Source organism: Oncorhynchus clarkii, chromosome 21, assembly GCF_045791955.1.
Source record: "Oncorhynchus clarkii lewisi isolate Uvic-CL-2024 chromosome 21, UVic_Ocla_1.0, whole genome shotgun sequence".
In the NCBI taxonomy this organism is placed as follows: domain Eukaryota; kingdom Metazoa; phylum Chordata; class Actinopteri; order Salmoniformes; family Salmonidae; genus Oncorhynchus; species Oncorhynchus clarkii.
In genome coordinates, this window is record NC_092167.1 from 13,944,353 (window position 1) to 13,969,625 (window position 25,273).

At 42.9% G+C, this 25,273-nt stretch overlaps 1 protein-coding gene across 1 annotated transcript in view; it reads right to left on the reverse strand.

Annotated features, from left to right (window-relative positions):
- LOC139378616 (USP6 N-terminal-like protein) overlaps window positions 1-20,683 on the reverse strand; it is a 44,492-nt gene extending 23,809 nt beyond the window's left edge. Inside the window, exon 1 of the mRNA XM_071120937.1 lies at window positions 20,584-20,683. Coding sequence (XP_070977038.1) covers window positions 20,584-20,659 — 76 coding nt within the window. The 5' untranslated portion in view covers window positions 20,660-20,683. The remainder of the gene's footprint in view (window positions 1-20,583) is intronic.
- Window positions 20,684-25,273: the final 4,590 nt, after the last annotated feature.

Consider the following 25,273-nt stretch of genomic DNA (forward strand, 5'->3'; position numbering starts at 1 on the left):
GAGAATAAATACATTGCTCCACACACAGCACAAAGAAAGAACACAATACTGTGTTCTTAGTGAGAGGCTATTGTAGATACTCTGTGTGCTACTATGTTTACTGAGCTGGTGTGAGACATGACATAATTCTCTCCATTCACCAGAATGGCAGAGCAGCAACCACCATACAGCTTTTCAACCCTCTCCACCAATGAGATGTGCTACTTTGCCTCCACTCAAGTACAAGGTCCCAAGAGAAGGGTGGTTTTAGTTTGAATCATTTTATTTTTCCTTTCTCTTTTTTTTTCACTTTTTCAGTCAGTATTCCGACAGGAAGTATTCCACTTTGATTATTCCCCACTTCCTCCCTGGGCTCGTCCGGAATTCCAATATGTCCCGAACAAACACCGCTCTTATCGAGCCGGCCGGAATTCTTATGACAGGGTGGTGTTTAACTGTCTGTCACAGTGAAAGGCATGGGCTGACAATGGCAAACAGAGTGGGAGAAGGGACAGCAGGGGACACTGTCTGGAAAAAAACACTGCATTTTTCCAGGGTTCAGTGGAATGGAATTCTGGGTAAATGGGATTGAGTCTTCCCATAGTAAAACCCAGTGTTGGCAGCAGTAACACACACTGAACCCCCCAGCGGCCATATTAGTATTCAACAGGGGCAGCGCTTAAGCTAAACACAATTAGACTCTTTCATGCTCGGGGAATGGCACAGGCATCCGTGACTCCGTGTTTGTAAGGGGTTGGAGGCTCGTTCAGAATTATTGTGTTTGTTGTGTTGCTTGGACTGCTGCGACTCCTCGTGCCTACAGAACACTCCTGGACAAGCCCCTTCCTTAAGGCTACAGGGCTACTTGAGGAAAACATACATCCCTGAGTCCCCCCATCCTCCTCCCCCTGTCCACTCCTACTCCTCTTTTTTCCTGGTTAGACGCCCTACCTCCTTGAACTTTCACCCCTCCCTCATCCTCCTCTGCCAGTCTCAACCGCTTCCTCTTCACATGACAGTGCCCTGTGGCGACAGCTGCGTAGAACGGCAGGTCATTTCTCTCTCCCGCTGCGATTAAAATGTCCCCACCGGTCTAGCGCTTTGCCTGAGTGGAAATTACCCAGTTCTCCGCTTTCCCTTTCACTCCTGCTCTCTAATACCCGTCAAACTGCTGTGTCCCTCTCTTTCTCTCCATCCATCCCTCACAGAGGTCAAAACAGTGTCAGAATAGAAAGGTGTAATTTTCCCTGCTGAAAACGTATTAATCAGACAGTAGGCTTCGGAAAAACACTGGAAAATGTCACTGAAAGAACAAAGGAGAGAACTGGTCTCACATTGACATGTTGTCAATCTGTATATAACCCATCTGTCCACGATGATTCAAGTGTTGATCAAGTCTATAAAAGAATGAACCAAGGATCATGCTTTCATCCAATCAGACTCAGAGCCTGTCTTCTGGACAACAGCATCATCAAAAACAACAGACTTTATGATCACATCCCTCTAGTTGTTTTTATTTTATCTTTATTTAACTAGGCAAGTCAGTTAAGAACAAATTCTTATTTACAATAACAGCCTTGTTCAGGGGCAGAACGACACATTTTTACCTTGTCAGCTCGGGGATTCGATCTTGCAACCTTTCGGTTACAAGTCCAACGCTCTAACCACGAGGCTACCTGCCGCCCAGGCAGTTAACACAACTATGTGTCTTCTTGTGTCGTCTATCTGTAAAGTATCTGTCTGTATTCATCACAACTCCTGTCAAAGAATGAGTCTGGATGACTGTAAACAACGCATGACAATAGACTATAAATATTATGATTCTCTCTTTTAGGGTCTAGTGGTTTCTAGTCCAGGACTTGTCTTTATAACAAGTAGTGCTATTCTGCTAGTGCTCCTCTCTCCCTCCAAGTTAACACTCGTTCCTGGTTCCTACAGTGGCTTGCGAAAGTTTTTCACCCCCTTTGCATTTGACCTATTTTGCTGCCTTACAACCTGGAATTAAAATATATTTTTGGGGGGTTTGTATCATTTGATTTACACAAGATGCCTACCACTTTGAAGATGCTAAATATTTTTTATGTTGAAACAAACAAGAAGAAATACAAAAAAAATGAAAACTTGAGCGTGCATAACTATTCACCCCCCCAAAGTCAATACTTTGTAGAGCCACCCTTTTCAGCAATTACAGCTGCAAGCCTCTTGGGGTATATCTCTATAAGCTTGGCATATCTAGCCACTGGGATTTTTGCCCTTTCTTCAAGGCAAAACTGATCCCGCTCCTTCAAGTTGGATGGGTTACGCTGGTGTACAGCAATCTTTAAGTCATACCACAGATTCTCAATTGGATTGAGTTCTGAGCTTTGACTAGGCCATTCCAAGACATTTAAATGTTTCCCCTTAAACCATTAGTGTGTTGCTTTAGCAGTATGCTTATGGTCATTGTCCTGCTGGAAGGTGAACCTTTGAAACAGGTTTCCCTCAAGAATTTCCCTGTATTTAGCACCATCCATCATTCCTTCAATTCTGACCAGTTTCCCAGTCCCTGCTGATGAAAAACATCCCCACCGCATGATGTTGGCCCCACCATGCTTCACTGTGGGGATGGTGTTCTCGGGGTGATGAGAGGTGTTGGGTTTGCGCAAAGACATAGCATTTTCCTTGATGGCCAAAAAGTAGAGGTTGACTGATTATGATTTTTCAATGCCGATACTGATTATTGGAGGACCAAAAAAAGCCGATACCGATTAATCAGACTATTTTTAAATATTTGAAATAATGACAATTTCAACAATACTGAATGAACAATGAACACTTATTTTAACTTAATATAATACATAAAAAAAACAAAGTGTTGGAGAAGAAAATAAAAGTGCAATATGTGCCATGTAAAAAAGCTAACGTTTAAGTTCCTTGCTCAGACAATATGAAATCTGGTGGTTCAATATTCCCAGTTCTTCAATATTCCCAGTAAGGAAATACTAGATTGCAGTTATTATAGGAATTATGACACATCCGACAATTTCTCTCTATACCATTTGTATTTCATAAAACTTTGACTATTGGATGTTCTAATAGGCACTTTAGTATTGCCAGACTAATCTCAGGAGCTGATAGGCTTGAAGTCATAAACAGCGCTGTGATCAAGCATTGCTAAGAGCTGCTGGCAAACTCAGTAAAGTTTGAATGGATGCTTACGAGCCTGCTGCTGCCTACCAACGCTCAGTCAGACTGCTCTATCAAATATCAAATCATAGACTTAATTATAATATAATAAAGACATAAATACGAGCCTTAGTTCATTAATATGGTAAAATCCGTAAACTATAATTTAGAAAACAAAACGTTTATTCTTTCAGTGAAATACAGAACCGTTACGTTTTTTATCAAATGGGTGGCATCCCCAAGTCTAAATATTGCTGTTACATTGCACAACCTTCAATGTTGTCATAATTATGTAAAGTTCTGGCAAATTAGTTCGCAACGAGCCAGGTGGCCCAAACTGTTGCATATACACTTACTCTGCGTGCAATGAATGCAAGAGAAGTGACACAATTTCCATAGTTAATATTTCCTGCTAACATACATTTATTTGAACTAAATATGCAGGTTTAAAAATATATACTTCTGTGTATTGATTTTAAGAAAGGCATTGATGTTTATGGTTAGATACATTTGTGCAACGATTGTGCTTTTTAGCGAATGCACCTTTGTTAAATCACCCGTTTGGCGAAGTAGGCTGTGATTCGATGATAAACTAACAGGTTGATTATATGCAACGCAGGACAAGCTAGTTAACCTAGTAATATCATCAACCGTGTGTAGTTAACTAGTGATTATGTGAAGATTGTTTTTTTTACCTTGGTAAACTTACCTTGGTTCCTTGCTGCACTCGCGTAACAGGTGGTCAGCCTGCCACGCAATTTCCTCGTGGAATGCTATGTAAATCGGCATCCAAAAATGCTGATTACCAATTGTTATGAACACTTGATAAATCGGCCCTAATTAGTCGGTCGACCTCTACCAAAAAGCTAAATTTTAGTCTCACCTGACCAGAGTACCTTCTTCCATACGTTTGGGGAGTCTCCCACATGCCTTTTGGCAAACACCAAATGTGCTTGCTTTTTTTCTTTTCTTTAAGCAATGTCTTTTTTCTGGCCACTCTTGCTTAAAGCCCAGCTCTGTGGAGTGTACAGCTTAAAGTGGTCCTATGGACAGATCCTCCAATCTCCACTGTGGAGCTTTGCAGCTCCTTCAGGGTTATCTTTGGTCTCTTTGTTGCCTCTCTGATTAATGCCCTCCTTGCCTGGTCAGAGTTTTGGTGGGTGGCCCTCTCTTGGCAGGTTTCTTGTGGTGCCATATTCTTTCAATTTTAAAAAATAATGGATTTAATTTGGTGCTCTGTGGGATGTTCAAAGTTTTGGATATTTTTTTTATATAACCCAACTCTGATCTGTACTTCTCCACAACTTTGTCCCTGACCTGTTTGGAGAGCTCCTTGGTCTTCATGGTGCCGCTTGCTTGGTGGTGCCCATCGCTTAGTGGTGTTGCAGACTCTGGGGCCTTTCAGAACAGGTGTATATAGACACACTGAGATCATGTGACAGATCATGTGACACCTAAAGTCCACCTGTGTGCAATCTAACTAATTATGGGACTTCTGAAGGTAATTGGTTGCACCAGATCTTATTCAGGGGCTTCATAGCAAAGGGGGTGAATAGATATGCACGCACCACTTTACCATTTTTTTTTACAAATAATTTTTTTCATTTCACTTCACCAATTTGGATTATCTTGTGCATGTCCATGACATGAAATCCATATAAAAATCCATTTAAATTACAGGTTTTAATGCAACACAATAGGAAAAACGGCAAGGAGGAACGAATACTTTTGCAAGGCACAGTATCTGCAAAGGTACTGAAGCTGCACAGTTCTAATGGAAAGCCTGGTTGGAGGAGAAGTCATTTCCTGTCCTTTGTTCTTGAACTCACAGAGCCTCACACTTCACTTAATTCATCCGCCTCTCAGCCTGCCTGTGTACAGCCAATCAACACGTCCCAAGGCCAAACCTGGTGACGACCAGGCTGAGAGTGCGGCCTCTAATCACCTTACTGCATTACATACATAGTTATGATTGGGGGGAAAAAGGGATCTAGAAGGCAATCGCAAAGGGCACCGAGGCCATGTCAATTCATGCCTTGAAATGAATAGAATGTAAAAAGTGAACAAAAATAAATACCTACTGAATAAAGGCAGAAAGTGAAATAAAACATTGGTAAGTTCTAAATGGAGCCTGTGTGTGTGCTGTCATAGACACGCCATTTTGTATCCAAATATACAAACACACTAGACTGATGTCACCCAATTGTCAGCAAAAAAAACCCCCAAAACATTAAAACTGTAGGGTAACCACACGCGGCATAACACTGGGCATGCTATTAGCATTGCTTCAAAACTATACTCATTTACACAAACTAGACCTATACCCAACCACATTACACACAGTAGACCTCAACAGTAGTCAAAATGACATCACTCAACATAATGAAGACATGTCTACCCACAGTAGTTTACCCTCAAACTACACTCACAGACATGTTATAAATACCATGTCAACGTTCATGTCTCCAAGTAACTGAATCTCAATTGTAAACTGTGCAACACCATTAGGACTCTATCATTTAAGTTACATTTGAACACAATTCAATCCGACAGAAGCAATAGCTGTTCTTAAACACCAGCAGTTTGTCCTAGTAAGGTGGCAAAAAACCAAAGCAGTATTTTTTGCCTGAAGTCAGTCGCCTCAGTGACATCATGTCTTACCTCTCTTCACGCTCTCTGTTGGATCCTCCAGTCTACGGAGAGATTTAGTCCGCATTAGTGACAGCCCGGGCTAGACAAACACTACTCACAAAAAGCCCTAACCCATCCCAGAACCACCGACATTGCCACGGCAACTACGTCGCACGGCAACGGTCCCCGTACCAATGAGAGGAACCAGAGAGACAGACAAATGGTGGCTTGTGTTGATACACTCCTCTGAGGAGCAGCAGACGGGAGATCAGAGTGGTTGAGTTTGAGGTCCACTGTCACAATGCAGCCGTTTGTTTACTTTACAAAGAGATTAGGGAACAAGAGAGAGAAGGAGAGAGAATAAGAGAGAGAATGAGAAAGCGAGCAAGAGAGAGAGAAAGAGGGACACTGACTTCAGCATCAAGTCACTGCTATCCCCACTCACGACATTCCACACCCAAACACAAACACACAACAGCCCCTATTCAATACATCAGAAGAGAGGGAGGGAGAAGGAGCAAATAAGAGGGAGGGAGGGAAAGAGGGACAGGGAGAGAGAGAGATGAGGAAGACAGTGGGTGAGGCCCAGGGAGAGGGAGATCAGAAATCAAGGGAGAGCCAAGAGAGGCAGAGAAGAGTTTAGACAGCGTTTTGATGAAACAGCTTTCATTAAGGAGACTCATGTTCAACTCCTGTGGTGAGTCGTATACCCAGAACGATCATGTAGAGCAGGCATATCGCAGGACAGCCGGGAGAGAAGAGGAAGGGAGGGAGAAAAAGAGGGGAAGAAAGATAATGGTTTCTATCTCCCTACATCGCTACAGTACATATCTACCCTGGCGCATACAAAACGACCTACGCCCAGGGCCAGTAAGGGGATTGCTGAAGTGCCGTTATCACTGCTAAAGCGTCGAGGTCATCCTGGCAGGCTTGGAGGGTTCTGGTGTCCTTTCTGGGAATGTTGTCACACACTGGATACTTTCTGAGAATGGACACATACACTGCCACCACACTGTCAGTAACATGGACTCCAGAGCTATTGAGCACATACCAGTGAATCCTCTTTTTCTTTTTTAAAGGCACATAGTAAATTAATGTTCTCTCTCTCTCTCTCTCTCTCAAAATAAAAATCTGCCAAGCACTTTGGAAACTGTTTGTGTGGGCGATCTCTGGCACCACATAGCAAGATGAAAACAGAGGAGTGTCAAACTCCCCCATACTGAACTGTAATGTGAATATAAAACAAGTGATTTAAATCTGTTCTGCACTCCAGTGACAAGGGGATCCAAGCTGTTTTTGTTCTGTTAGGTGTGTGTTGCGTACAGTGCGTGAGGTTCACAGTTGAAGGTGTCAAATAACAGAAGTGCAAATCTATGCACACCATACACATCTTTGCTGGAGTGTTTAATTAAAAATGTTTAGGAAAACAAAATCACTTTCCCTGAACTACTGTTGTTCCATATGCTACTGTACTGCATTGCTTGCTGTTTGGGGTTTTAGGCTGGGTTTCTGTGCAGCACTTTGAGATATCGACTGACGTAAGAAGGGCTATATAAATAAATTCATGATTCAAGCAGAACAACTTTATGAGCAATTAAAGAGCCCGTACAGTCTTTATCCACCCACCTATTCTGATTATCACTCAGTGTCTTTTACACTGATAACAAGTTCAAACAGGTGCCATTAATACAGGTAACGAGTGGAGGACAGAGGAGCCTCTTAAAGAAGAAGTTACCGGTCTGTGAGAGCCAGAAATCTTGCTTGTTTGTAGGTGACCAAATACTTATTTTCCACCATAATTTGCAAATAAATTCATAACAAATCCTACAATGTGATTTTCTGGATTTTTCCCCCCTCATTTTGTCTGTCATAGTTGAAGTGTACATATGATGAAAATTACAGGCCTCTCTCATCTTTTTAAGAGGGAGAACTTGCACAATTGGTGGCTGACTAAATACTTTTTTGCCCCACTGTATATAGGATAGGACTGTCACAACACATCTGTCGAGAGAGAGAGAGAGAGAGAGAGAGAGAGAGAGAGAGAGAGAGAGAGAGAGAGAGAGAAGGGATAGACATCTGGTAACATACATCACTCCCCCTTTCATCTCCACCTCCATAACACAGACATGTGAAGTCTGGATTGTTTATCAAACACGGCTGGTCAGTAGGGAGAGGGGGGATGGAGAGAGCACTCTGGTGACTGATATCTACACTACTGAAAGACCTCTACACTAACCTAGGGGCCTGTGTATAAGCATTCACAGTCCAGCCATTTCAAGGCGAAGACAGAACTACTCTTCACTGTGAGAACGCATGTTTCACATTAAAACAGAAAACTGTTTTTTTGTTGTTGGTGAAAACACAATGGGAACTCTGTGCTTTTTTCATTTACCTCAGAAAACAATTGAATACTGGTTCATTTTTTTTTTGAAGGAGCCCTGAGACAGAAGAGACAAACAGAAGCAGTGTTGAGTGCCATTTGCTATCTTATCTAATATGTTGCTCTAACAGATACAGCTCCTTCCACCACATGGATACATTCTCCTGTGAGGCCAAGAACAATATGTAGCCTAGCTTTTCCCCTCTGGGTGCTTATACGGCAAACAGTTAGACTAGATGCTAAAATGGCTTTGATATCGGTGGGTAGATGCTAACCGGCTATCTACTGTTTAACAAGAGGGGGGTCTGAACTCTACCTCTATCCCTCTGACAACCCAGCATGCAATGTTTGAAGCTGCGCTCTCACACACACACACACACACACTGCACCAATAGTTGCCAACTTGATGTGTTCCACTACAGAAAAAACAAATCACACTTTTCTTCAAGCTGCTGGCACATCATTTGAATAATTGAGAGAGCCTCTCTCTCCTAGCAGTTAGAAATATGAGCGTTTTAAGATGGGAGGGAGAAAGGTAGATCGAGAGGGAGGAGAGTGAGGAGAGAAACGTCCTTCATGCAGAATTCATTACAGAGATAGTAAGATGCCAGCGCTGCTGACCAGAGCAGAGTGGCTGAGAGGGAAGAAGACTGCAGCTTGGCACTGGAGCAGCAAGCTGCTTTAGACTGGTTATAAATCCCTATGGACCCATCTCAGTTCCAGCACAGTACAGCAGTAAGGGAAAGGGGGAAACCTAGTCAGTTGTACAACTGAATGCATTCAAATGAAATGTGTCTTCTGCATTTAACCCAAACCCTCTGAATCAGAGAGGTGCGGGGGGCTGCCTCAATCGACATCCACGTCGTCGGTGCCCGGGAAACAGTGGGTTAACTGCCTTGCTCAGGGGAACAGTGGGTTAACTGCTTTGCTCAGGGGAACAGTGGGTTAACTGCCTTGCTCAGGGGAACAGTGGGTTAACTGCCTTGCTCAGGGGAACAGTGGGTTAACTGCCTTGCTCAGGGGCAGAATCACAGGTTTGTACCTTGTCAGCTCAGGGATTCGATCCAGCAACCTTTTGGTTACTGGCCCAATGCTCCTACCTGCCAGGCTACCTGCCAGGCTACCTGTCAGGCTCCCTGCCGAGGCTACCTGCCAGGCTACCTGCCAGGCTACCTGCCGAGGCTACCTGCCAGGATACCTGCCGAGGCTACCTGCCGAGGCTACCTGCCAGGCTACCTGCCAGGCTACCCTGCCGAGGCAGGCTGGGTGGTGTTCGGAGGGACACCGTGTAGCAAAACGTTTTGCAAAGGACAACCAAATATCGGTGTTCTTATTGGACAAGATCAGAACGTAACTTGCTCGCTACTGAATACGACCCTAGTGAGCATGGGCTGGCATGCTGGACTGTAGTACTGCTCCTAGCTCCTCCTGCCACCTGCCTGGCCAGCAGAATGCCAGACCCAACAAAATGAGGGAGTTTAGTACTATCCCAAGATGTCAGTTCAAATATAGGGACATTTTTGTTCACAAACGCTCAGAAGTCCTTACTGATTCTGCACATACATATACAGACATGTACATTCTACATCCTGAGAGATAAAGACCCTGCTGATACTTTACATATACAGACATGTACATTCTACATCCTGAGAGATAAAGACCCTGCTGATACTTTACATATACAGACATGTACATTCTACATCCTGAGAGATAATATACATTCTACATCCTGAGAGATAATATACATTCTACATCCTGAGAGATAAAGACCCTGCTGATACTTTACATATACAGACATGTACATTCTACATCCTGAGAGATAATATACATTCTACATCCTGAGAGATAATATACATTCTACATCCAGAGATAAAGACCCTGCTGATACTTTACATATACAGACATGTACATTCTACATCCTGAGAGATAATATACATTCTACATCCTGAGAGAGAAAGACCCTGCTGATACTTTACATATACAGACATGTACATTCTACATCCTGAGAGATAATATACATTCTACATCCTGAGAGATAATATACATTCTACATCCTGAGAGATAATATACATTCTACATCCTGAGAGATAAAGACCCTGCTGATACTTTACATATACAGACATGTACATTCTACATCCAGAGAGATAATATACATTCTACATCCAGAGATAAAGACCCTGCTGATACTTTACATATACAGACATGTACATTCTACATCCTGAGAGATAAAGCCTGCTGATACTTTACATATACAGACATGTACATTCTACATCCAGAGAGATAATATACATTCTACATCCTGAGAGATAATATACATTCTACATCCTGAGAGATAATATACATTCTACATCCTGAGAGAGAAAGACCCTGCTGATACTTTACATATACAGACATGTACATTCTACATCCTGAGAGATAAAGACCCTGCTGATACTTTACATATACAGACATGGACATTCTACATCCTGAGAGATAATATACATTCTACATCCTGAGAGATAATATACATTCTACATCCTGAGAGATAATATACATTCTACATCCTGAGAGATAATATACATTCTACATCCTGAGAGATAATATACATTCTACATCCTGAGAGATAATATACATTCTACATCCTGAGAGATAATATACATTCTACATCCTGAGAGATAATGTACATTCTACATCCTGAGAGATAATATACATTCTACATCCTGAGAGATAATATACATTCTACATCCTGAGAGATAAAGACCCTGCTGATACTTTACATATACAGACATGTACATTCTACATCCAGAGAGATAATATACATTCTACATCCTGAGAGAGAAAGACCCTGCTGATACTTTACATATACAGACATGTACATTCTACATCCTGAGAGATAATATACATTCTACATCCTGAGAGATAAAGACCCTGCTGATACTTTACATATACAGACATGTACATTCTACATCCTGAGAGATAATATACATTCTACATCCTGAGAGATAATATACATTCTACATCCTGAGAGAGAAAGACCCTGCTGATACTTTACATATACAGACATGTACATTCTACATCCTGAGAGATAATATACATTCTACATCCTGAGAGATAATATACATTCTACATCCTGAGAGATAATATACATTCTACATCCTGAGAGATAAAGCCTGCTGATACTTTACATATACAGACATGGACATTCTACATCCTGAGAGATAATATACATTCTACATCCTGGGAGATAAAGACCCTGCTGATACTTTACATATACAGACATGTACATTCTACATCCTGAGAGATAATATACATTCTACATCCTGAGAGATAATATACATTCTACATCCAGAGAGATAATATACATTCTACATCCTGGGAGATAAAGACCCTGCTGATACTTTACATATACAGACATGTACATTCTACATCCTGAGAGATAATGTACATTCTACATCCTGAGAGATAATATACATTCTACATCCTGAGAGATAATATACATTCTACATCCTGGGAGATAATATACATTCTACATCCTGGGAGATAAAGACCCTGCTGATACTTTACATATACAGACATGTACATTCTACATCCAGAGAGATAATATACATTCTACATCCTGAGAGATAATATACATTCTACATCCTGAGAGACAATATACATTCTACATCCTGAGAGATAAAGACCCTGCTGATACTTTACATATACAGACATGTAGATTCTACATCCAGAGAGATAATGTACATTCTACATCCTGAGAGATAATATACATTCTACATCCTGAGAGATAATATACATTCTACATCCTGAGAGATAATATACATTCTACATCCTGAGAGATAAAGACCCTGCTGATACTTTACATATACAGACATGTACATTCTACATCCTGAGAGATAATGTACATTCTACATCCTGAGAGATAATATACATTCTACATCCTGAGAGATAATATACATTCTACATCCTGAGAGATAAAGACCCTGCTGATACTTTACATATACAGACATGTACATTCTACATCCAGAGAGATAATATACATTCTACATCCTGAGAGATAATATACATTCTACATCCTGAGAGATAAAGACCCTGCTGATACTTTACATATACAGACATGTACATTCTACATCCAGAGAGATAATATACATTCTACATCCTGAGAGAGAAAGACCCTGCTGATACTTTACATATACAGACATGTACATTCTACATCCTGAGAGATAAAGCCTGCTGATACTTTACATATACAGACATGGACATTCTACATCCAGAGAGATAAAATACATTCTACATCCTGGGAGATAAAGACCCTGCTGATGCTTTACATATACAGACATGTACATTCTACATCCTGAGAGATAATATACATTCTACATCCTGAGAGATAATATACATTCTACATCCTGGAAGATAATATACATTCTACATCCTGGGAGATAAAGACCCTGCTGATACTTTACATATACAGACATGTACATTCTACATCCAGAGAGATAATATACATTCTACATCCTGAGAGATAATATACATTCTACATCCTGAGAGATAATATACATTCTACATCCTGGGAGATAAAGACCCTGCTGATACTTTACATATACAGACATGTACATTCTACATCCAGAGAGATAATATACATTCTACATCCTGAGAGATAATGTACATTCTACATCCTGAGAGATAATATACATTCTACATCCTGAGAGATAATATACATTCTACATCCTGAGAGATAAAGACCCTGCTGATACTTTACATATACAGACATGTACATTCTACATCCAGAGAGATAATATACATTCTACATCCTGAGAGAGAAAGACCCTGCTGATACTTTACATATACAGACATGTACATTCTACATCCTGAGAGATAAAGATCCTGCTGATACTTTACATATACAGACATGTACATTCTACATCCAGAGAGATAATATACATTCTACATCCTGAGAGATAATATACATTCTACATCCTGAGAGATAAAGACCCTGCTGATACTTTACATATACAGACATGTACATTCTACATCCAGAGAGATAATATACATTCTACATCCTGAGAGATAATATACATTCTACATCCTGAGAGATAAAGACCCTGCTGATACTTTACATATACAGACATGTACATTCTACATCCTGAGAGATAATATACATTCTACATCCTGAGAGATAATATACATTCTACATCCTGAGAGATAATATACATTCTACATCCTGAGAGATAATATACATTCTACATCCTGAGAGATAATATACATTCTATATCCTGAGAGATAATATACATTCTACATCCTGAGAGATAATATACATTCTACATCCTGAGAGATAATATACATTCTACATCCTGAGAGATAATATACATTCTACATCCTGAGAGATAAAGACCCTGCTGATACTTTACATATACAGACATGTACATTCTACATCCTGAGAGATAAAGATCCTGCTGATACTTTACATATACATACATGTACATTCTACATCCAGAGATAAAGACCCTGCTGATACTTTACATATACAGACATGTACATTCTACATCCTGAGAGATAAAGACCCTGCTGATACTTTACATATACAGACATGTACATTCTACATCCTGAGAGATAATATACATTCTACATCCTGAGAGATAATATACATTCTACATCCTGAGAGATAAAGACCCTGCTGATACTTTACATATACAGACATGTACATTCTACATCCTGAGAGATAATATACATTCTACATCCTGAGAGATAATATACATTCTACATCCTGAGAGATAAAGACCCTGCTGATACTACATATACATATACATCCAGATAATATACATTCTACATGTACATTCTACATCCTGAGAGATAATATACATTCTACATCCTGAGAGATAATATACATTCTACATCCAGAGAGATAAAGACCCTGCTGATACTTTACATATACAGACATGTACATTCTACATCCTGAGAGATAATATACATTCTACATCCTGAGAGATAATATACATTCTACATCCTGAGAGATAATATACATTCTACATCCTGAGAGATAATATACATTCTACATCCAGAGAGATAAAGACCCTGCTGATACTTTACATATACAGACATGTACATTCTACATCCTGAGAGATAATGTACATTCTACATCCTGAGAGATAAAGACCCTGCTGATACTTTACATATACAGACATGTACATTCTACATCCTGAGAGATAATATACATTCTACATCCTGAGAGAGAAAGACCCTGCTGATACTTTACATATACAGACATGGACATCAAATCAAAATCAAATCAAATTTTATTTGTCACATACACATGGTTAGCAGATGTTAATGCGAGTGTAGCGAAATGCTTGTGCTTCTAGTTCCGACAATGCAGTAATAACAAGTAATCTAACTAACAATTCCAAAACTACTGTCTTGTACACAGTGTAAGGGGATAAAGAATATGTACATAAGGATATATGAATGAGTGATGGTACAGAGCAGCATAGGCAAGATACAGTAGATGGTATCGAGTACAGTATGTACAAATGAGATGAGTATGTAAACAAAGTGGCATAGTTTAAAGTGGCTAGTGAAACATGTATTACATAAGGATACAGTCGATGATATAGAGTACAGTATATACGTATGCATATGAGATGAATAATGTAGGGTAAGTAACATTATATAAGGTAGCATTGTTTAAAGTGGCTAGTGATATATTTACATCATTTCCCATCAATTCCCATTATTAAAGTGGCTGGAGTTGAGTCAGTGTCAGTGTGTTGGCAGCAGCCACTCAGTGTTAGTGGTGGCTGTTTAACAGTCTGATGGCCTTGAGATAGAAGCTGTTTTTCAGTCTCTCGGTCCCAGCTTTGATGCACCTGTACTGACCTCGCCTTCTGGATGATAGCGGGGTGAACAGGCAGTGGCTCGGGTGGTTGATGTCCTTGATGATCTTTATGGCCTTCCTGTGACATCGGGTGGTGTAGATGTCCTGGAGGGCAGGTAGTTTGCCCCCGGTGATGCGTTGTGCAGACCTCACTACCCTCTGGAGAGCCTTACGGTTGAGGGCGGTGCAGTTGCCATACCAGGCGGTGATACAGCCCGCCAGGATGCTCTCGATTGTGCATCTGTAGAAGTTTGTGAGTGCTTTTGGTGACAAGCCGAATTTCTTCAGCCTCCTGAGGTTGAAGAGGCGCTGCTGCGCCTTCTTCACGATGCTGTCTGTGTGAGTGGACCAATTCAGTTTGTCTGTGATGTGTATGCCGAGGAACTTAAAACTTGCTACCCTCTCCACTACTGTTCCATCGATGTGGATAGGGGGGTGTTCCCTCTGCTGTTTCCTGAAGTCCACAATCATCTCCTTAGTTTTGTTGACGTTGAGTGTGAGGTTATTTTCCTGACACCACACTCCGAGGGCCCTCACCTCCTCCCTGTAGGCCGTCTCGTCGTTGTTGGTAATCAAGCCTACCACTGTTGTGTCGTCCGCAAACTTGATGATTGAGTTGGAGGCGTGCGTGGCCACGCAGTCGTGGGTGAACAGGGAGTACAGGAGAGGGCTCAGAACGCACCTTGTGGGGCCCCAGTGTTGAGGATCAGCGGGGAGGAGATGTTGTTGCCTACCCTCACCACCTGGGGGCGGCCCGTCAGGAAGTCCAGTACCCAGTTGCACAGGGCGGGGTCGAGACCCAGGGTCTCGAGCTTGATGACGAGCTTGGAGGGTACTATGGTGTTGAATGCCGAGCTGTAGTCGATGAACAGCATTCTCACATAGGTATTCCTCTTGTCCAGATGGGTTAGGGCAGTGTGCAGTGTGGTTGAGATTGCATCGTCTGTGGACCTATTTGGGCGGTAAGCAAATTGGAGTGGGTCTAGGGTGTCAGGTAGGGTGGAGGTGATATGGTCCTTGACTAGTCTCTCAAAGCACTTCATGATGACGGATGTGAGTGCTACGGGGCGGTAGTCGTTTAGCTCAGTTACCTTAGCTTTCTTGGGAACAGGAACAATGGTGGCCCTCTTGAAGCATGTGGGAACAGCAGACTGGTATAGGGATTGATTGAATATGTCCGTAAACACACCGGCCAGCTGGTCTGCGCATGCTCTGAGGGCGCGGCTGGGGATGCCGTCTGGGCCTGCAGCCTTGCGAGGGTTAACACGTTTAAATGTCTTACTCACCTCGGCTGCAGTGAAGGAGAGACCGCATGTTTTCGTTGCAGGCCGTGTCAGTGGCACTGTATTGTCCTCAAAGCGGGCAAAAAAGTTATTTAGTCTGCCTGGGAGCAAGACATCCTGGTCCGTGACTGGGCTGGATTTCTTCCTGTAGTCCGTGATTGACTGTAGACCCTGCCACATGCCTCTTGTGTCTGAGCCGTTGAATTGAGATTCTACTTTGTCTCTGTACTGGCGCTTAGCTTGTTTGATAAGTACAGGACATTCTACATCCAGAGAGATAATATACATTCTACATCCTGGGAGATAAAGACCCTGCTGATACTTTACATATACAGACATGTACATTCTACATCCTGAGAGATATTGTACATTCTACATCCTGAGAGATAATATACATTCTACATCCTGAGAGATAATATACATTCTACATCCTGAGAGATAAAGATCAGTGGTGGTACTCAAAAGCCATACTTGAGTAAAACTAGATACGTTAATAGAAAATGACTGAAGCAAAAGTGAAAGTCACCCAGTAAAATACTACTAGAGTAAAAGTCAAAGTATTTGGTTTTAAATATACTTCAGTATCAAAAGTAAAAGTATTAATAATTTCAAATTCCTTATATTATGCAAACCAGACAGCACAATTAATTTACAGATAGCCAGGGGTACACTACAATTACTCTGATATTAATTTACAAACGAAGCACATGTTTAGTGAGTCCGCCAGATCAGAGGCAGTAGGGACGACCAGGGATGTTCTCTTGATAAGTGTGTGAACTGGACCATTTTCCTGTCGAAATGTAACGAGTACTTTTGGGTGTCAGGGAAAATGTATGGAAAAAAAGCATTTTCTTTAGGAATGTAGTGAAGTAAAAGTTGTCAAAAATATAAATAGTAAAGATAACCTACTTAAGTGTACTTCAAAGTATTTTTACACCACTCATTAAGACCCTGCTGATACGTCAAAGGACACATTACACATACTGTGTTCCAGCAGTCTGAAGTGACGGACTGAAAATGTCATCATCTCACTGCGCCCCCTCGCTCTCCATCCCTCTCTCACCAACCCCACACCTCAGCAGATAACTCAGTGACAGACAGAACCTGTACCACAGAACACTACCTACAGTAGCAACCAAGGCTTCTGCTACTGTCTGGGGGAGGAGATAACCCACTGACAGACAGAACCTATACCACAGAACACTACCTACAGTAGCAACCAAGGCTTCTGCTACTGTCTGGGGGAGGAGATAACCCACTGACAGACAGAACCTGTACCACAGAACACTACCTACAGTAGCAACCAAGGCTTCTGCTACTGTCTGGGGGAGGAGATAACCCACTGACAGACAGAACCTGTACCACAGAACACTACCTACAGTAGCAACCAAGGCTTCTGCTACTGTCTGGGGGAGGAGATAACCCACTGACAGACAGCACCTGACTGTCTCAGCAGCTCTGTGGTGTGTGTTTGTGTGTGTGTCTAAAGCCAAGTGTGCACATAGCAGTGTTTGTGTGCACCTGTGTAGGTTTGTGTGTGTTGAGAATTTCTCTGCAGGGTCGATGGCCAGAGATTAAAATGGCAGTGAGATGGAAGGCGGAGGGCCCTAAACTCAATGTTTCCTTTGTAGTGGGCATCACAGATCGATGAGAAGCTCAACTCTCCACAACACCAGCTCTGTTCCACTGCTCCTGCCTCCAGCACAGTGATTACATGCTTCTACACAGGGAATTGAATTTTTTTTGTTAATATCAGGCTCAATATGTTGAGAAACACACAAACCAGTTTCTTTCAGGATTCCGTGAACCTGGTCGCATTTTTTTGTTGTTGCTATTTTCGCATAAAACAGTCAAATCATCGCAATATTAAATCGCATAACACTGACCCATCACTGCAGTACAAAAAGAGGGCTCACAATATCAACAAATCAGCGCACAAATATGGTTAAATCAAGCCACACTTCAACTTTATCGCTAGTCAGGGCAATTTCATGACAAATTGGACAAAATCGTCACCATCCAAAATGTCAGAATTGCCACAGCAAAATCAAGCATTTTTGCCTGAAAATATCACAAAGAAAATCTCTGTGGAATCCTGAGTGGCGCAGCAGTCTTAGCCACTGCATCTCAGTGCTAGAAGAGTCACTACAGACCCTGGTTCGATTCCAGGCTGTATCACAACCGGCCGTGATTGGGAGACCCATAGGCCCGCGAAGTTTCGTCCCGGTGTGGCCGGGGTAGGCAGTCTTTGTTCTTCAAATAAAGGTTAACATTTTATTTATTTTTTCATACACGTCACAAACGTACATGCATGTGCACGCACACACAGATTTCATCATTAACAAGCAGTGAGGTGAGAAGTGTGTAATCGGTTTCCCCTCCCCCTGGCATGTAAAAAAGCTTAGATACACAGGGCTAAGAGAATAGAGCTTAGATACACAGGGCTAAGAGAGTAGAGCTTAGATACACAGGGCTAAGATAATAGAGCTTAGATACACAGGGCTAAGAGAATAGAGCTTCGATACACAGGGCTAAGAGAGTAGAGCTTCGATACACAGGGCTAAGAGAGTAGAGCTTCGATACACAGGGCTAAGAGAATAGAGCTTAGATACACAGGGCTAAGAGAATAGAGCTTAGATACACAGGGCTAAGAGAATAGAGCTTAGATACACAGGGCTAAGAGAATAGAGTTTAGATACACAGGGCTAAGAGAATCGAGCTTAGATACACAGGGCTAAGATAATAGAGTTTAGATACACAGGGCTAAGAGAATAGAGTTTAGATACACAGGGCTAAGAGAATAGAGCTTAGATACACAGGGCTAAGAGAATAGAGTTTAGATACACAGGGCTAAGAGAATAGAGCTTAGATACACAGGGCTAAGATAATAGAGTTTAGATACACAGGGCTAAGAGAATAGAGCTTAGATACACAGGGCTAAGAGAATAGAGTTTAGATACACAGGGCTAAGAGAATAGAGCTTAGATACACAGGGCTAAGATAATAGAGTTTAGATACACAGGGCTAAGAGAATAGAGTTTAGATACACAGGGCTAAGAGAATAGAGCTTAGATACACAGGGCTAAGAGAATAGAGCTTAGATACACAGGGCTAAGATAATAGAGTTTAGATACACAGGGCTAAGAGAATAGAGTTTAGATACACAGGGCTAAGAGAATCGAGTTTAGATACACAGGGCTAAGAGAATAGAGCTTAGATACACAGGGCTAAGAGAATAGAGTTTAGATACACAGGGCTAAGAGAATAGAGCTTAGATACACAGGGCTAAGATAATAGAGTTTAGATTCACAGGGCTAAGAGAATAGAGTTTAGATACACAGGGCTAAGATAATAGAGTTTAGATACACAGGGCTAAGAGAATAGAGTTTAGATACACAGGGCTAAGAGAATAGAGCTTAGATACACAGGGCTAAGATAATAGAGTTTAGATACACAGGGCTAAGAGAATAGAGTTTAGATACACAGGGCTAAGAGAATAGAGCTTAGATACACAGGGCTAAGAGAGTAGAGCTTAGATACACAGGGCTAAGATAATAGAGTTTAGATACACAGGGCTAAGAGAATAGAGGCAGCCTTTGTTAAGGAGATGCTTGAGGCCTCGATGTCTTTAAATAGGCTGTTGATGTTTAAAAATAAACCACATCACAACCCATATAATCACTAGCCAGTAGCCTGAATGGGGATGCAGAGTGTTACGGCTCCACCCAGAGCCCAGGTGATTCTCCTCAGAGTGTAGACTGAGCCTTTGGCAGTGAAAAGCTTTAGCCAATCATTAGTGCCCACAGCCCATCACTGACCCCACAGAGCTGGTCCAATCAGCAGACAGGACTAGAGGTCAGGGTTCACCAAGTGTCCCATTACCCCAGGGCACCTTCCTTCATTCTTTAGCACTCACCGGACACACACACAGACACACACACACACACCCCCCCCCCCCCCCCCCCATAGCAACAGAGCCATTACAGCAGTACCAAGGGAGTCTCTTTCTCTCTAGCCAACTCTCTCAAACACAGACACACAAGGGATCTGTAAGAAGTCAATGGCATTCATTTTCAGGGACACAGTAGAGCTAATGCACAGCACAGTGACAGACACGCACAGTGACAGACACGCACAGTGACAGACACGCACAGTGACAGACACGCACAGTGACAGACACGCACAGTGACAGACACGCACAGTGACAGACACGCACAGTGACAGACACACACACAAAAGAAAGAAAAGGCATTTCACTATACTTGTCCACGAGACAATAAAAGTTGAAAAACACACACCTCCGTATCTGGCGGCTGCTCTGCGTCGGGAGGGAGACACCAGCTCCCTGACCATATGAAGCACCTGCATGCTCATAGTGGGGAGGGGCCAACCGTGCACACTGGGCGTGGGGAGCCCGCTCTCGCACCCCCGACAACCTCATCCCTCACAGGGTCCTCAGAAATCATCCCAATGTCTTAAAAAGTTCAGATCTCAAATCTTGGATCCCATCTTATCCCTAGGCACCAGGTTTAGGGTCCACAGAGCCCGGATCTTTCAGCAGTCCTAGTTCCTCTTTTTGGGGTGGAGTATTGGCGGAAGCCCCTCAAGCATCCAAGGATGATTCCAAGGTTAGCTATAGCCTCCAGTTCCACCCAGTCATCCCTAAGCCTTTTTTCTCTCTGCTCCGATCCAACCTCCCTCTCTCCTCAGTCACTCTCAGCACCAGCAGCAAGCCCTCAACACTCCCTTACGCGATCACACATGCACGTCCCTAGCACTCACACACACTTTCTCTCCTACTCTGCTACATGTGAATATCTAAGGCAGTCACATTTAGGTCGACCTAGAGAGGCAGTCTGTTCTAAGACATTGAAGGCAGTCTGCATCACTGCTCTTCCTCTCCTCCTCTCCAGGGGTCAGCGGTTGTTCTGTCCAGGTAGATGATTTCCTCCCGTCCTCCTACGGCTCTCACAGGTCCATTAATACCAGACCACCACTCTCACATGTCCATTAATACCAGACCACCGCTCTCACATGTCCATTAATACCAGACCACCGCTCTCACAGGTCCAGAAATACCAGACCACCGCTCTCACATATCCATTAATACCAGACCACCGCTCTCACATGTCCATTAATACCAGACCACCGCTCTCACATGTCCATTAATACCAGACCACCGCTCTCACATGTCCATTAATACCAGACCACCGCTCTCACATGTCCATTAATACCAGACCACCGCTCTCACATGTCCATTAATACCAGACCACCGCTCTCACATGTCCATTAATACCAGACCACCGCTCTCACATATCCATTAATACACAGACCACCGCTCTCACAGGTCCAGAAATACCAGACCACCGCTCTCACATATCATTAATACCCAGACCACTGCTCTCACAGGTCCAGAAATACCAGACCACCGCTCTCACATATCCATTAATACCCAGACCACCGCTCTCACAGGTCCAGAAATACCAGACCACCGCTCTCACATATCCATTAATACCAGACCACCGCTCTCACATATCCATTAATACCAGACCACCACTCTCACATATTCATTAATACCAGACCACCGCTCTCACAGGTCCAGAAATACCAGACCACCGCTCTCACAGGTCCAGGTAAAGCAGATCACGCTCAAGTGAAGCTCAAATCACACACAATGTCATCTCAACCCGACGGCTGGGAGCTGGAGGTCGTTGGTTTGTTAGCTGCTCTTCTGAGACTCTCAGGCTCAGCGGAGAGAGTGTGTGGTTGTTTTCCGTCGGTGCTCCCACACACATACACACACACACACACTTATCTTGTTCGGCAGAGGCAGTAGAGGTGAACACACGCACCCAGCTTTGAGGAACACAGGAAGGAGACTGGTAGATCTCTCTCTGTTTCTCTCCCTCTCTGTTCAGAGAGCTGTGCTGTAGCAGTACACCTGGCAGGCAGAACAGATGAAGGTGGTTTGGATCAATAGCAGCAGTATCCCTGCTCCAAAGACACGCCACTCTGCTCACATCCACAGCTAGCTAGCTCACTGGGGTAAGGCAGTCAGTCCACCCAACTCATTGGTCTCTCGCCCCGTTGAATCCTCTCTCACTTCTCCCTCTCTCCCCGTGCTCTGCTCTCTCCCCGTGCTCTGCTCCTCTCTCGTTCCCCCATTCCAAATTCACATCCCTCCCGCTCTTTCAGATTCTCTCTCCCCCTCTCTTTGTCGCCCCCGCTTAGTGACGACCCCCTGCTCCACCATCACTCTGAAGCCTGGTACATGTACATCAAATATAGGGGGAGTAAAAAAAAACAGCTGTGTGTGATAATCAGTATTTGTCTCTCTCTCTGTGTGTGTGTGTGTGTCAGTATATACAGTTGAAGTCGGAAGTTTACATACACTTTAGCCAAATACATTTAAACTCAGTTTTTCACAATTCCTGACATTTAATCCTAGTGAAAATTCCCTGCCTTAGGTCAGTTAGGATCACCACTTTATTTTAAGAATGTGAAATGTCAGAATAATAGTAGAGAATTATTTATTTCACCTTTTATTTCTTTCATCACATTCCCAGTGGATCAGAAGTTTACTTACACTCAATTAGTATTTGGTAGCATTGCCTTTAAATTGTTTAACTTGGGTCAAACGTTTCTGGTAGTCTTCCACAAGCTTCCCACAATAATTTGGGTGAATTTTGGCCCATTCCTCCTGACAGAGCTGGTCTAACTGAGTCAGGATTGTAGGCGTCCTTGCTCAGACACACATTTTCAGTTCTGCTTCACGGTTGGGATGGTGTTCTTTGGCTTGCAAGCCTCCCCCTTTTTCCTCCAAACATAACGATGGTCATTATGGCCAAACAGTTCTATTTTTGCTTAATCAGACCAGAAGACATTTCTCCAAAAAAGTACGATCTTTGTCATCATGTAGAGTTGCAAACCGTAGTCTGGCTTTTTTTATAGCGGTTTTGGAGCAGTGGCTTCTTCCTTGCTGAGTGGCCTTTCAGGTTATGTCGACATAGGACTCATTATACTGTGGATATAGATACTGTTGTACCTGTTTCCTCCTGCATCTTCACAAGGTCCTTTGCTGTTCTGGGATTGATTTGCACTTTTCGTACCAAAGTACGTTCATCTCTAGGAGACAGAAAGCGTCTCCTTCCTGAGTGGTATGACGGCTGCCATGGTCCCATGGTGTTTATACTTGCGTACTATTGTTTGTACAGATGAACGTGGTACCTTCAGGCATTTGGAAATTGCTCCCAATGATGAACCAGACTTGTGAAGGTCTCCAATTTTTTCTGAGGTCTTGGCTGATTTCTTTTGATTTTCCCATGATGTCAAGCAAAGAGGCACTGAGATTGATGGTAGGCCTTGAAATACATCCACAAGTACACCTCCAATTGACTCAAATTATGTCAATTAGCCTATCAGAAGCTTCTAAAGCTTTGACATTTTCTGGAATTTTCCAATCTGTTTAAGGGCACAGTCAACTTAGTGTATGTAAACTTCTGACCCACTGGAATTGTGATACAGTGAATTATAAGTGAAATAATCTGTCTGTAAACAATTGTTGTAAAAATGACTTGTGTCATGCACAAAGTAGATGTCCTAACCGACTTGCCAAAACTATAGTTTGTTAACAAGAAATGTGTGGAGTGGTTGAAAAACGAGTTTTAATGACTCTGACTTCAACTGTATGTTCCTGTCGTAGACAGTGATACTTTGTGCCCACTAGCATCTTATGCCCTTTTACATTTTCAATCAGTCTCTCTCTCTCCCTCTGCCTTTCCTTTGGCCCCCTCTCTCCATATCTTCCCCTCATTCTACCTCCACTAATTTCATCTATCTGTTGACCATGGTGCTCTCCCAGAAGCTTGGCTGGTGGGTAAAACCTGCCAATTCAGACAAACAAATATATAATGATGTCGCATAAGGCTTACTTCATTAATCAATGATTTTCACCTCTTTACCTCTTTCCTCCCTCTTTTACTTCCTGTTATGTATTGTCCATATGGTACTGTCGGAAGTATGAATGCTTTTCACCCTCAGCATAAGAAAACCATGGCAATATAACGTGAGGCCATTCATTTACAGAAGATCATACACTTTTTCATTTCATTGACTTTGCGAAGTGATGACTCATACACGCACAAAGGTGGGAACCTGCACGCAAACACACATGTACACAGACACACACACACAGGGTGGGAGGCACGCAGGCACACACACCCTGCAGTCCCCCCCTGTGTTTCAACCCAAGGACAGGGTGCAGTCTGCATTGCAAGCTGTAATGGGGCAGCCACAGTTTCATTCTTTATCCTAATGACATTTCCCCAGAGAGGAAAAGACACACTCTGCACCTGCTCTGCACACACACACACACACACACACACACACACGAGTGTGTGTGTCTGCGCCGCTTGAGACAATGAAAGTGTGTGCAGGCCTCCTAAGGCATTGAGTTATTGGGCCCAATTACAGAATGCCATGATACACTAGCTACACTGTTGCTACGCCCCAACACAATGCTGCCCTGTTGCTACGCCCCAACACTATCCTACCCTGATGCTACGCCCCAACACTATGCTGCCCTGATGCTACGCCCCAACACTATGCTGCCCTGATGCTACGCCCCAACACTATGCTGCCCTGTTGCTACGCCCCAACACTATGCTGCCCTGTTGCTACGCCCCAACACTATGCTGCCCTGTTGCTACGCCCCAACACTATGCTGCCCTGATGCTACGCCCCAACACTATGCTGCCCTGATGCTACGCCCCAACACTATGCTGCCCTGATGCTACGCCCCAACACTATGCTGCCCTGATGCTACGCCCCAACACTATGCTGCCCTGTTGCTACGCCCCAACACAATGCTGCCCTGTTGCTACGCCCCAACACAATGCTGCCCTGTTGCTACGCCCCAACACAATGCTGCCCTGTTGCTACGCCCCAACACTATGCTGCCCTGTTGCTACGCCCCAACACTATGCTGCC